General features: G+C 38.6%; 2 protein-coding genes across 6 annotated transcripts in view; one reads left to right on the top strand and one right to left on the bottom strand.

Annotated features, from left to right (window-relative positions):
- The window catches only part of mapk8b (mitogen-activated protein kinase 8b), a 123,952-nt gene extending 115,741 nt beyond the window's left edge, over positions 1 to 8,211 (top strand). The window contains exons 7-9 of the mRNA XM_079659275.1: positions 857 to 920; positions 2,274 to 2,351; positions 3,692 to 8,211. Coding sequence (XP_079515401.1) covers positions 857 to 920; positions 2,274 to 2,351; positions 3,692 to 3,708 — 159 coding nt within the window. The 3' untranslated portion in view covers positions 3,709 to 8,211. The remainder of the gene's footprint in view (positions 1 to 856; positions 921 to 2,273; positions 2,352 to 3,691) is intronic.
- A 683-nt stretch (positions 8,212 to 8,894) lies between these two features.
- The window catches only part of arhgap22b (Rho GTPase activating protein 22b), a 65,189-nt gene continuing 60,032 nt past the window's right edge, over positions 8,895 to 14,051 (bottom strand). For 3 of the 5 annotated variants that reach the window (XM_079657877.1, XM_079657875.1, XM_079657876.1), the window contains exon 10: positions 8,895 to 12,260. In XM_079657877.1, coding sequence (XP_079514003.1) covers positions 12,038 to 12,260 — 223 coding nt within the window. In that variant the 3' untranslated portion in view covers positions 8,895 to 12,037. The remainder of the gene's footprint in view (positions 12,261 to 14,051) is intronic. The other 2 variants (XM_079657878.1, XM_079657879.1) reach the window with 1 other exon arrangement.

Genomic DNA, 14,051 nt, shown 5'->3' with positions numbered 1-14,051 from the left:
TGGAACACCGGGGACACATCTCCAAGTAGAAAAGACGTAGAAAAGTGCATTTTGCATGATAGGTCACCTTTAAAGTGAGGCACAAGGGTTATAAGCTCGTTTAAATGTGTTTAAGCAAAAAGGCATTTAAATGTTTAAAAAGTGATATATGGTATCTAGGAATGTGACTCAAGTTAGTAAATATATTTACAGGGTGTCCGCCGGGTCTTAAAAAGTATTAAAAGTTGATAAATCAATTTAGTGAAAATGAAGGCTGTTAAAAAGTATTAAACGGCATTTTCCAAGGTATTACATTTTGTATCTTGTTTTCAATAAGTATATAAATGGTCCAGAGAGGTTGTATTCTACAGTGTGCCTGAATGTAATCATTGCGTAGGTGTGTAGTGTGATTCTGTGTACTTTATTTATGGCATCCCGTTGGATTTGACGTCATCTGAACAGGACATCGCACGCTCACTGCTTGATAGCACGCGGAGGTCCGTTTACGCCGGTTGCTAAGCAACATCGTTATGGGGAAATGCAAGTCTGCGTCCAAATGGTTGGAAGATAAGGAGGAAGGACAATCAATACTGTATATAGTCAATGTGAGGTAAAGTGCGTCGCCAAGGTAACCGGTTAGAACTCGAAGTGGCGATGAGGTCTTAACATGTATGGAAAGGGTCTTAAAAAAGGTCTTAAAAGTTATTCGTGAAAGTGGGAAATAGTATTTTTAAAATCTTATTTTTATGGCAGTTTTTAAATCAGATGTTTTCCTCTCAGTACTTCAGAACATTTAACAGAGTGTGATGTGGGTGGATGTTTAGAATTTATTCAAAAGACAGAAACAGATACCAAAACGTTGTCCTTGTTTCTCCAGCCGCCGCCCGCCATCACAGACAAGCAGCTTGATGAGAGGGAGCACACGGTGGAGGAGTGGAAAGGTAAAAACATCCTCTGCTGCTCCTCTGAAAGTCTGTCAGAAGCGTTCATCTTTCTGCAGCCTGTTGCATAACGCCGTCGCTCTGTGTTCGTGCTCTGCAGCCTGGGAGACTTTCATCTGCATTCTCCAACAGAGATGCAGATACATTTCCCTCTGCAGTCTGATCAGGATGTTACATACTAAGTTTCTATTTTATGATTACAGATTAAAACTGGTCTCACATATTTGTATTGAGAAGAAGCATACAAGTATAAGCAATAGTACAGACTTCTTTGGGGTGAAAATCATGCTTCCCTGTTTCAACATAGAAGACAAACAAAACAGCCAACAAGAAATAATAAAGAAAAAACACAGCATGACAGGAATACCATACTTAATGACACACTTAGTCATAGTGGGAAAGAACATGCAAAATATTATATAAATCAACTTAAAGGGTGCAAATGAGCCCAGACTACCCCCCCGCCCTTCCCTCCCCGATTAACTGTATCCAAATCTTTATTTAAAATCCAAATGTACATTGTAAAGTGTCAACCTGTGGTATTTTCACACAAATAAATAGATTGTTTGGATGTAATAAAATGGCATGGAAAGAAGAAAACACAGGGAAACTGAAGAATTAACATATAACACAAAAGTATGGAAAAGTGTTTTGCTTTCATCTAAAATGCAACAAGTATCACAAAATGCCATAAGAAAGTTACAGGGTTCTTACGGTCATTAAACACCTGGGAAAGTCACGGAAATTCAAAAAGCTAATTCCAGGCCCTGCAAAACAATTATTTTCCCAAAGTTTTGGAAAAGTCATGGAAATTGAACTAAAGTTGCATCAAATATAATTTATATTTTATCTAATCGCTGAAATAGTAATACTATAATGATAATAAATACTGTATGGTATAGCAATGAAACGTAAAATGGCTTTTAACTGACGAGGTGTTTCGCTGGTGAGAGATTTGAGTTGCTTTAGCGTGTAGAAGCTAGTAAGCCTTTTGATTTGTTTTAGATCGGAACAACATGTTTCATATACAGACCTTATTTTCCTGTTCCATGTTAAAATAAACCATTTTCAGTGGTCATTGAAAATCATTGGTGAAAAAGTGTATGAACCCTGAAGTTAGCATTTAAAAATGTTCCTTACATATTTATCTCCTTAAAAATACATAATCGTGTAAAAGATACAATTTATGAATTATGCCGGGTGTGAGGAAACATCCAATCACAGTTGTTTAAAATGAAAAGGAAGGACAAAATGGTGATACCCAGAAAGTCTATATGAGTGAAGTGCGGACCGCCTCCCCGTCTGCATTGAGCCTCATTACTGTAGTTTAATGTTGTCTCCTGTTTGTTGCAGATTTTATATATAAAGAAGTGTTTGAATGTGAAGAAAGGACGAAGAACGGAGTCATCAAAGGACAGCCTGCGTCCATAGGTGAGTGTCAGTGTGTGAGAGGATTCCTGTTTAAGTGAGCTTGTTCCTTTTCCCCCCCAAAGAATATACATAAGATAATAAGGACAAATACAGAAATGTTCTGAAGGGTCTTGAAATCTGTTGGGGAAATGCTTTTTTAGCCCCGGTATTAAACGGGCCCCGGGGCTGAATTATTAAAGACCGTGGTACCGTTACGCCCCGTCCACACAGCAGCTTTAAAAAAATCTTCCAACGCTTCTCTGCCCATTGACTTTGAATGGGGGGGACTTTGCCTCGCTTTTCGCCGAACTGCATTGTGGGGAAGCAAAGCGAAGATTTCCAGGATTTTCAGGATTCAAAAGTTGAGCGATGTTCAACTTTTGAAGCTGAGCTGGAAGCGTCAGCCAATCAAATCCCGTTTATGCAAATCTGACCGTACAAGCGCTAGCCAATCAAACCGCGTGCAAGCTGGGAGAGCCAGACCGCAGTTCATTTCCTCATATTCCAAACGAGAAATTACGGTATCAAATCACCCGGTTCTTTACGACCAGAACTATTTACCGGGATACAAACCGGAGGAACCAGGCATGGAGGGAGGTGGCAGAGACAGTGGGTGAAACTGGTAGGTTTTCGCCTGTTTGGGGATTTTATATCCAGGTTACTTCGTTTTAACATTGCTATTGCTTTGTATGTCGGGGCGGGAGATTCACGTGATTGGTTGTTGGTCGCGCTGCTCGCAAAACATCCCCCAAGCTTTCAGACGCGCCCACCTCCAAGATTTTCAAGATTTTTTCAAAGCTGCTGTGTGGACGGGGCGTTAAGCTCCAACGTTATCGGTCTTTTTATCGGTACTGGAGACATGTCAAAAATATGTCATATGTATTATTGCTACACAAACATTATATTGCAGTTTTAGTGTCGCCAACTCCGTTTCTAATATGCAAAATGACTGCAGAATGCGTCCATATATCGAGCCCGATCGTCGAATCCATTAATTTAATGTAATTGTTTGCCTGTCTGGCCATCGTAACCGGGCTCTTTGAAGATCCAAAAATCCACGGTTTTCTTAAATTTCTGATCGGATTGGCAAAAACTTCAGAATTTGTATTGACCGCCATTCAAAGCTTTGTTTTCCCCAAAAAGTGGGCGGGGCAATACCTTTTGCCCGGAAGTGGTAACTCTCATCTATACAGACTTTTCGCACTACTTTTTATTTTGTATTTTATGATATATGTTGCATCGTTGAAGGAGCTCAGGTCAGAAGAATTTCATTGCCATTTCTACACTGTAGCTTTGTGCATATGACAATAAGACCTTTGAATCTGGTTAGCTGATCACCGAGCTTCCCCTCTGTCTCACAGCACAGGTGCAGCAGTGAGCTCCACTCCTCCTCCTCCTTCTTCTTCTTCTTCTTCATCGACGTCTCCTCGACCCTGACCCCCGACAGCAGCCTGCAGACGGCTAGCATCGCAGCCGCCGCGGATGCTACATCCAGCCCCCCGGCCTCCTGCAGATGACTATCATCTAACCCCCAAAAACATCCACTTCCTGGTCCTGGGCTGGGCCCCGCCTCCTGGTCAGACCCAAGACCACTACACTAGCCCCGCCCCCTTTGCATTTGCCCCTCCCACTTTCCCCTCTTGTGCTAGTCTTCAGTAGTGTAGCGATTAGCCAGCTAGCTGTTTGAGAAATTCTTTCTGAAAGGACAGATCTTTATTTTCTTTCTTAAAAAATAAATAAAATACAGTTATTTTCTTTTTCATTTTGAGTCCTAGCTGTAATTTATTGTGGCATTTCTTAATCTTTTTTTTTTTTCTCACAAACCTAAGATGACGATAAGAGAGTTTTTATGATTTCACTACGTTCCGGTTAGTTTTTAACCGACAGTGAGAATTGAAAGAAATATGTGTAAAAAAAAAAAAACGTTTTAATGTGATCTATTTTTCTGTTGGACTTCATTCGTTTCACTCGTAAGCTACTGCTTTTACAACTTGCCATATAAATGTAGATTGAGTTTGTACAGATTTTACGGTAAATGTAGTTTTATCTTGAATACGAGTTGCAGTGAGCCATTGAAACATAATCGAATTGACAGACGTATGATCTTAGTACTCCCCTTATCTATGGATATCTTTTGAGTGCTTATGACATATCCTAAAACATGTTTTTCTTTTCTTGTGAGTCACTACTACTTCCTACATTGTAAACATGTGATGAAAGCTTTATAATTTACTCTTCCTGTTCCGATAATAGGGTTTCAAAAGGATTTTCACTCAGCATATGATTCTGCATTTACGCTAAGGGATTGAGAATGACACGGTTAGGTTTCGCGAGATATAACTTGGGGCTTTTTGATGACCGTCTTCTGTATGTTTAAAGTGCTTTAAAGTCTCTTTGTGTGCAACAGGCTAATAGATCTGGGTCGATGGTTTTGCTTTTTTAGGGCGGGATGAGCTTTCGGGCTTGCTTTGACAAGTGATTTGTCGCTAAAAGTAAAGAATGTTTTTTTTGTTGGAGGTTAATTGAGACGTAGGTGAGTTGTGCGAGGTTGTAAAATCGGTGGTGGTGTAAGTATGTGCTTCGGTAAAGTAGGGATTTATGGGAAAGCATGTGAGCGTGACGACGTTTATCGAGGGATAGTGATTCTGCAGCCTGATGGTAAAAAAAACAAAAAAAACATATCCTGTTATTAGTAATGTAGTCAATTTGGAATTTAAAGAGTGATTTTTCTTAAGGATGGCCAAACACTTTGCGTACCAGACTTGCCTGCAATTGTGAAAAAAGAACCTAGCAACGAGAGTCAAAAGAAACACATTATTCTTACGGTATGCAATAATCGTGCCCTTGTTTCTTTAATTTAGCTTTGAAAGGAAAAGTGCCTGTTTGTCATTCATTCCTGAGTACGTCGGAGGAATTCATTGCGTTATGTTTTAATGGTTAAAACGGTGGTTTCCATATTAAAACCGATAATGTATGACAGGGTTGTAGTTCACACAAAATGTGTCGTATATTTTTCTACTTGTTTTGGTTTCGACCCTTTGAGCGGGAGACAGCGGCGTCTTGCAGGGTAAGAAGGTGAGGGCGAATACGTTGAGTAATTTCAGGAGAAAATAGGCAGTTTATCAAGGTCTTTCATCAAAGTATGTTTCTTTGCAGTGACAACAACCGAAATATATGTTAATAACCGTCTTTTGGCTTTTCTATGAGTACTAATTGAATGTGATGATTGTAAGAGAAGAATGAAAAGGATGGGTTTAAATTCAACTACTGGATCAAACTAAATGAGGGAACTTCGCGACTGCTTTTTTGTCAGTATTTAGTGACGGTATAGATACCATTTAAATGAGCAGAATAATGCTTTTGTAATCAACATATATCTGAGATACAGAGCCAAACAAAACAAAAAAAGTAACACTTGTGGTATTTAACCATAGTAACTCAAGTTTAAACAAGCCATATGAAATACAAGCTATCTAGAAAAGTAGTGTAATGGATCATGAATATAACGGTCCTAAACAAATAAAACAAAGGCTTACATTGTATTTTCAATATTTACTTTTTGTTAGGCTTAATGCAGTTTAATGCAAACGTTCTGCCTGCTTGAAATGTTGGCAAAACTAACTTGTTATTTGTAAGAGGCAGAGTTAGGGTTTGTTTACTGTCTCAAACCAGCCCTGCTCTTTGATAACGACTCTTTGCTCAAAGCAAATTTGTAAGTCTTTAGACTGCAATATAATATGCTGTTAAAAAAACTTGTAACTGTTTGCCAAATATAAAAGGCTAAAACAAACTATTCAAACAATTTATTTTAAACGTTTGTTTCTCAAATTCTGCTGCACTTTTGCTCCTTCTCCTTTTCAAGCTCTGGACACCAGCAATTCGTTAAAATTGGTTAACAGTTTTAACTAACTAGTTTAAAACTTGTTAAGTTTATCGGGTTGCACCATTAAAACGTAACAAACGTGTTGATAGGCAGATATAATGTTAACATTTAATATATCAGCAAGCTAACGTTAGCTTTGTCACTTAGCTACACAACAGTTCACATTTGATATATTGACAAACCATCGTTAGCTTACTCTCTAAGCTACATAATGCTAACATTTATTACAGTATATCAGCAGGCTAACGTTAGCTTTGTCACTTAGCTACACAACAGTTAACATTTGATATATTGACCAACCATCGTTGGCTTACTCTCTAAGCTATATAATGTTAACATTTACTACAGTATAACAGCTAGCTCACGTGAGCTTTGTTACTTAGCTACACAACAGTTAACATTTGATATATTGACAAACCATCGTTAGCTTACTCTCTAAGCAATATAATGCTAACATTTACTACAGTATATCAGCTAGCTCACGTTAGCTTTGTTACTTAGCTACACAACAGTTATCATTTGATATATTAACAAAGCTAAACCTAAGCTATATAATGTTAACATTTTATATATCAGCAAGCTAACGTTAGCTTCGTTACTGAGCTACGCAACAGCTAACATTTGTTACGGAATGCTAATTATAGCTATGTCAGTTAGCTACACAAGAGTTAACATGGAATATTAGCAGGCTAACGTTAGCTTTATGTGAGAACTAGCTCAAATGTTTTTTTATTTTGTGATTAAATCTTAACTCATCATGATAAAACTAGTTTGAATTCATGAACAGCTGGTGTCATTGTCCTGTTTTTTGGTATTCAGAATTAAAAAGGAAAGGTGGCTAGTAAAGTGCAAGGGCAGATGAGTACAGTACAAAGCTAAATTCAATCTGCAGTCATAGTGCAGATCCCAACAGCAGCAACACGTTAAATGATCCAGTGGTGTGCGGAAATGTTAAATGATGTCTCACATATGTAAGAAGGCAGGGAGAAAATCAGTGGTGTGTTTCCATTTGTCATATTAGCTAAAATAATCAATCAGAAAAAAACACTTTTGTGTAAAGTGCTCTTAATTTCGTTAACCCAATATTAGGGGCTTTCATTTGAATATTTCCTTGTGGTTTTTATTTTATTTTTCTTAGGTTGTTGTTGCTTTTTAAAAATTACAATTACCGCATCTCTCCAAACTGTCATTCTGATTTAAATCGGCTTTGATGAACTACCTCACGCTGAATTTCTGCCCGTTGTTGCATATACTTAGTCGCCTGCAGAATTAGCTATCGAAGACGTGTGAATAACAGATTCCATTATTTATTTATTTGAAAGTGTACTATTTGTCGGTTTCAACAGACTTCTAGTTTTGTACATTATGTATACTTCACCTAGAAGTAAAGAGAATTGTTATATGTATTTTTTTTGGTTCTTTTATTTTGGTTTGTTTTTTAGTTTTTAAACTAAATGTGCAATACCTTCAGCAAACTGTGCTAGTAGTGTGTGATGGGCCTAGCCTTTTGTTAGCTGTCTCCTGAAGGTAAAGAAAATGTTTGGTACTGTCAATCCATGTTTTCCTTTTTTATGAATAAGATCAATTTTTATTTCTGTGACTTGTTTATAGTCATGATGTTACGTAATCAGTCTTACCCGCCAAATAAAATCTGTCGGCCCGAGCTTTGACGCAGAGACAGGAAGTTCTCTGAGTCACAACAAGGCCAACAGGTTTCTGATTTGCAGTGTATGGTGAGGACAATAATGTTAATAAACACAAAAAAGATGAGTAAATACCTACAAGAAATCATTATATGTATGGTGCTGGTTTGTAATGTTTGCTAGTGAATCCAGCCATGCAAGTAGTTTGAAGAATTCCTGGATCTGCGCGTCCCAAAAAAACGCAACCAACGAAGAAGTGCACTACTAGAATACATGCACTAGGATCTGATGATGCCACCTCCTAAAAAAAAACAAAAAAAAACATGTACTGCAAATAAAAGAAATACACTTTGAATTATTGTTGTGTCTTCTTTCCTACAGTCACAAAAAAAAAAAACATTTATTGCCTTGCATAATCCAGGACACTTGAGTACCATTTCGGTGGTTTATGATAATGTGAAAAGCTCGAGTTAATTGGAATAATAAACTAATGGTTTTTAAATAATGTTAAAACAATGTACATTGGCAGTGCACTGTTATATGAACATAATGTGTATTATCTGCTGACTAACTGCTTTACTCCTTTTTGTGCAACGTTAGCTTAAAGTGCCCTGCTTTTGAGAATCCATTTAGATAACAAACAATAGATTATGTATTTGTTGACAGTTAAATTATTTATATATGAACACATGCTTGGAGTTTAGTGTCTCAGACAGAGGAAGGAAGTAAATGGTAACTACTCATCATATATGTTGTTGATGGATTCATTGACCTTTGCACAGTGTATTGTGACATATGGGCTGTAAATAGTAAAGCACCGTTTTTGATCAAAGGAGTGCTTTAGGAGCAGCTGTCCTCCAGTTGGAAGATCGTCGGTTGTGATGTCAACGTGTGTGTGTGTGTGTGCGTGTGTGTGTGTGTGTGTCATACTGTATATGTCAAAGCACTTAGAGGGGTCACAAAGACAAGCAATATAAATGCAGTCCATTTAACATTTAAAAATGATCTACAAATGCAGAATGAATAGCCTCCTTTTCACTTCTCTACTGGAATGTGTTTTGGAAAGTGTCTAATTGAAAAATTATGTGGTTAGCATATCCTTCAACACCTAAATTGATTTTAAGTAAAAGTGGGAGAGTTAATTATATACATTTTTAATTTACATACATTGAATTATTGGTCATGTTGGTTTATCTCTGTAATGCATTCCCTAACATTTTACAGTAAAAAAACGTAGTCAAATAGTAAATAACTTTGAACAAAAGGGTGTACTCTGTATACTTAATAACACACACTAAATACAGGAAGCTACGTTTGTCTTCCTTCCTTTGGAGCCTTAAAGCAAGACGTTGATGTACACATTTGTTTCCTTTGTCACCTTTATTCCCATACATGTCCATTCATTACAATCGTGGAAATCCATAATAAATAAGCACCATAGATAATCAGCAGAGCAGTAAGAAACACTGAGCCTCAGTCGTGATACATAAAGGGAAATGCATGCCCTCTGTTGGAATTAAAGAACCTGCAATAGATTGAGACCATCATAGCGTGGAGTGGAGGAAAAGTACCTTGTAAACCATTGGCTTTGTTTCTTTATAAAATATAAAAAAGGAAAAGAAAATACAGTCACATTGTCTAACCAAATGCACATTTTCACTTGTAATTTGTCTCGCAGTTTAACAAACAAGCATCACTTCGGCACATTCGTACGATTGGTGATAAGATGCTAAAAATACAACGTTTTAACAATTTGATCACATGCAATTCTCACAAAGGAGATATCTGCAAATCTTCATTTTGGAAACACGTTTTCAATGAACCAGATCACAGCTAGCTGATGTGATGCAGGCCTGTGTGATGCATCCCACAATGCACCACGGTTCCAGGAAGTAAGACAATAGATGAACTGAACACCATCATTGATAACTAATCTCCCATCCTTTTTAAAAATTGTATTTTTTCCATAGGGCTGGTTTCATTAACGACACGTTACATTCACTACAATGATACATTCTCAATTCAAAACTTCCATTCAATTCACAAATCACTTTCACAAGAATTGGCACCTTCTACAGGGATATCGTGTTATTCGTAATCAGCAGTCTGTTGCCAAATGATAAAAAGAAAAATAAATCAATGCAGCCACGGTGTACTATAAGGTGAATATATGCACTACATCTCTGGACAAGCAAGCAACACTACATTTCTATTTAAAATCACTTCCCTGAAGGCACGACCAGGAAATTCCATTGTTTCTTTGAGGGCAGTGTTCAGCTTCATGTGCCAAAATCAACATGGCTTCCAGGCAGGCCATTCTGATCTTCAGTGGTCCAGCTTTGGTATGTACTGTAATGGCCTCCTGTGTTATAGGCAGCATGCGCTACAGTGAAAAATGCTTCAATAATTGTTTCCCGTTGTCCCTGTTGTACGGTAAAGGTATTTTGACATCTGTGTGGGTCGGAGTGACCCGGAGACTGAGGCTTTTCCCGTCAAAATGCAGATGGTGACGAGGTGTCGAGGCACTGGAAGGGCCTGAGGAAAAAGAAGCCTATTACTGCTCCGAAGGAATCAACTAGTTTGACCCACTTGCTTTCGTGTTTTGATGAACAAACTTCCAGAGTAAAACATCCATACTTGCAGCACAAATATACTATAAATGCAAGCGGAAAACCTCTGCTAACGCTACCACTGTTAACCGGTCAGTTCACTCAGATTACCAAAAACACATTTCCCCATGTAACTCTAGTGATGCCAAGCAGTGCAGATCACTTGTGTTTTATTTGGACACGTTATGTTGTGCTCAAATCCAAGCATGTTAAAGCTTTTGCTCACCAAGAGGTTCGTTGTTTCTAGATTTTCCTCAATCTGCCTTTACAAAGTTGACCACTGTTTCGTAACTTCAAAAACCAAGCAGTTTGATAGCTACCATAACAGGCAAGGGAGAAAATATGCTGTTTTTTAATTTAGGTGAACTGACTTTACAGTTAATACAGCTTTATATTTTAGGAAATACTTCATTCATTAGCCTTATGGTGAGAGTTAGAAGATTAGATTGACACTATTCTCATGTCTGTAGGATACATTTAAAGCAGTGCTTCTCAAAGTGTGGTCCGCGGACCAATGGTGGTCCGTGAGCTCCCCCTAGTGGTCCGTGAGTATATTGGTAACATTTCACATTTGAAATAAATGAATTCATTTGAGCTTTCCGCACTCTCGCGGGAATATCTTCACAATGGAGCGAGCTTAAGTTTCACTTTCGATTGCGTGATATAGCCCCGCGCAACACCTTCATCACACATGTTGCAACTTGTTTGTACCATTTTCAGGCGATGTGTAATCTGTTCTAGAAAAACGATGTGATTTTGGATATTTGTGGAGTTAGGTGGTCCGCGAGTGTTTTTTTATTGGCTAAGTGGTCCTTGGTATGAAAAAGTTTGAGAAACACTGATTTAAAGCCACAGCAAGTAGCTCGTTAGCCTAGCTTATCATAAAGGTAGAAAACAGTGGATAGTTAGCTTAGCTTAACATAAATATAGAAAACAGTGGAAAGAGTTAGCCTAACATGTTAATAAATCTGCTTGAGAACCGTTGGTTGGCAGACTTAAATGCTATGCTAGCCCTTTTTCCAGTTTTCTATCTCTAATTAAAGCTAAGCTAACTGTAGCTAAATATCAATCCAACAGACAATAATATTCTCTCGTCTCACTCTCAGCAAGAAGGCAAATAAGTGTGTATCCCAAAATGTAGCCCTATTCCTTACAGATAGATATCAGTCAGCGGCCTGCTAACGTCAACATGTCCTTCAGTTGCAGAACAAAAAGCATTCGTGTAATGTCCCTATAAGTAGTGTTTAATGTCAGTGCTCTCCAGTATAGAGAATGTCAGAGAAATTACATTATGTCCCACCATCCACATCTTCAGACACTTCAGGCACCTGAACTGTTCAATACTGCCTTCACAAGACAAACCCTGGACTCATCAAGGAGTGTATTCACATCTTAATTCAACGTTCCACTTCAAGCATGCTTCAGAGTCTCCTCTCTCTGATCTCCATATTTCTGTTCGTCCTGAATGTACACAAATATGGCCGGTTCCTTCAACGCCCCGATACACCAAGGAGGATGTGTTCAAAGACCCCCGGAAAGTCAAAACCCTGACAGTTTTGACCACATGCCGTATCAAATGTCACTAGTCCTCGCACCCAGAGCCAGATCTCCCAGCGTGGAAAAGAAATCCTCCATCTCCTTCTCCAGAAGCCGGTTGCGGTTCTCCGCGTCCTCCCGCGCTCGGTCAGAGTTTCGTAGTTTGATCTCCAGCATGCGTTGCTTCTTCTTCTCCTGCTCCATCTCGTGTTCCAGACGCTCCATCTGCGCATACAAAGCAGCGCTGGACTCCTCCAGTCTGAAGGTGAAGCACATCAGAAACAGAAAAGTCATTGAGAGTCACCTTTTCTGATAATGGCTTATTACAATATTCTTTGGTGGTATTTGGACACAACTAAAAGCTGCACTTTTCAATCCAAAATGCAACATCTTTAAAGTTTTAAATAACAATCACATCAATTTGTATCTAGCTATTCATGGAGTTTCGGTTTTATCTTTTTCCTAGTTTTGGTATATATTATGGCGCATTTCCACTACAGCGCGGTTTAAGCATGCCTGGCCCATTTTTGGTTGCGTTTCCACTTGGCGTAGTTCCGGCTAGCTGGTACTTTTTCACAGTTTTCTGGCTCTCCAAAATCGAGGTTCTTTCCGGGCCAACAACCGGGCTGAGTATTTTAACTAGTGAGAGAATCGCTGGCAACTACAACATAATGAACATATTTGACCGTGATCTAATTGTAACACACGTTTCTAAATGATGCCGAAGTAACAACATACTGATACCGGTTAGTAAAAACCATGAATTAATTATTTGACAAGTCTGCAGACAGATGGCAGGCGAAACACCTTTTAAAATGTGTGTTTTCTGAATGGAGCTTGGCTAAGCTAACGCAGTATATGCTCAGACCTTCCACACTCACAACAACGGCCTACAGACATAAATAAACCAGTGACTGTGTTCACCATGACACAGACAGTCTGTGGTTTGTACTTGTTTAACTTCTGTCTAGTTTCTGAACAGATATGAGGAGCTGTGAGCTCTGAGTGCTAACAGCTAACGGCTGATGTTGGTTTTGTGGTTCTCATTGAAGATGACGTCACGGCTCCGCCTACACTGCGTTACTATAGTTACTACCCCTGCTACTCAACTGTACTGGAAAAGCAGCATAAAGTGAGCCTGGCCTAACGAGGCCTAGCCATACCGTGCTAAGCCGAGCGAGGCCCTGCGATGGAAATTTGCCATTAGTGAAAATTAGTTTGGGAAGCTACTGGGTCTCTCTGTTGTATCTGATTTAGCGCATGTCGTTTTAGGTCCTCCTGGAAACCCTTTTTTGTTTTGTTTAACATCACATTAAAGTAAATATCTTGAAGTTTTCGATAAAACACGACATGTAAAGACATAACCTTGGACTTTGAGAAACGGTTAATTGCTGCCCTTATTGAGATGCACTATGGGAAATGTTGCGTCACGTTAAGTGGGAATATTTTCAATGCCTATCTTCCTAAAGGTTTTCCTATAACATAACTCAATTACAGATAATGCTTAGTAACACATCCAACTTGAATCATGTGGGTTAAAAAAAGGGAGCTGATTGCTATTCTAGAGCAGGGTAGTTCCAAACCAAGGACAAATTTTACTTATCATAAAAGCAAATCTACCCCCATGTGACGAAGTTCAGGAAGCCAGACCTGCCCTCGTATCCCGTCTTCTGTTTCCTCAGATCGTCACATAGAAATGCAACCATTTTTAAGTTTTAAATAACACTCTCCTCAGATCGTACCTAACCATTTACTGTAGGTCATTTTGGTTTACCGTTGCCCTATTTGGAGATACCTTAAAGGAAACTCATTTGAGAAGCTAACTTTGGGACTCTTCCTGTATTAAAGCGAACTTTTTCTATTTTTGGCTGACAACACCTTTAGACTTTAGAGACGTAAGCTTGGACTTGGGATTCGACAGGGATGGATTTTCTTTTGCTATATATAACATATTTTAAAAACTGGTCTATAAGGAAAGAAATCGATGGTTGAAGCCCTAATTGAGTTGAACTTTGGGAAATGTAGGATCCAGTGTTTCTACAGTTTGGTG

The sequence above is a fragment of the Notothenia rossii genome (genome assembly GCF_949606895.1).
Source record: "Notothenia rossii genome assembly, chromosome: 11".
Taxonomy (NCBI): domain Eukaryota; kingdom Metazoa; phylum Chordata; class Actinopteri; order Perciformes; family Nototheniidae; genus Notothenia; species Notothenia rossii.
The sequence above is the reverse complement of the archived record's forward strand: the minus strand, read 5'-3'. Positions and strand labels throughout refer to the sequence as shown.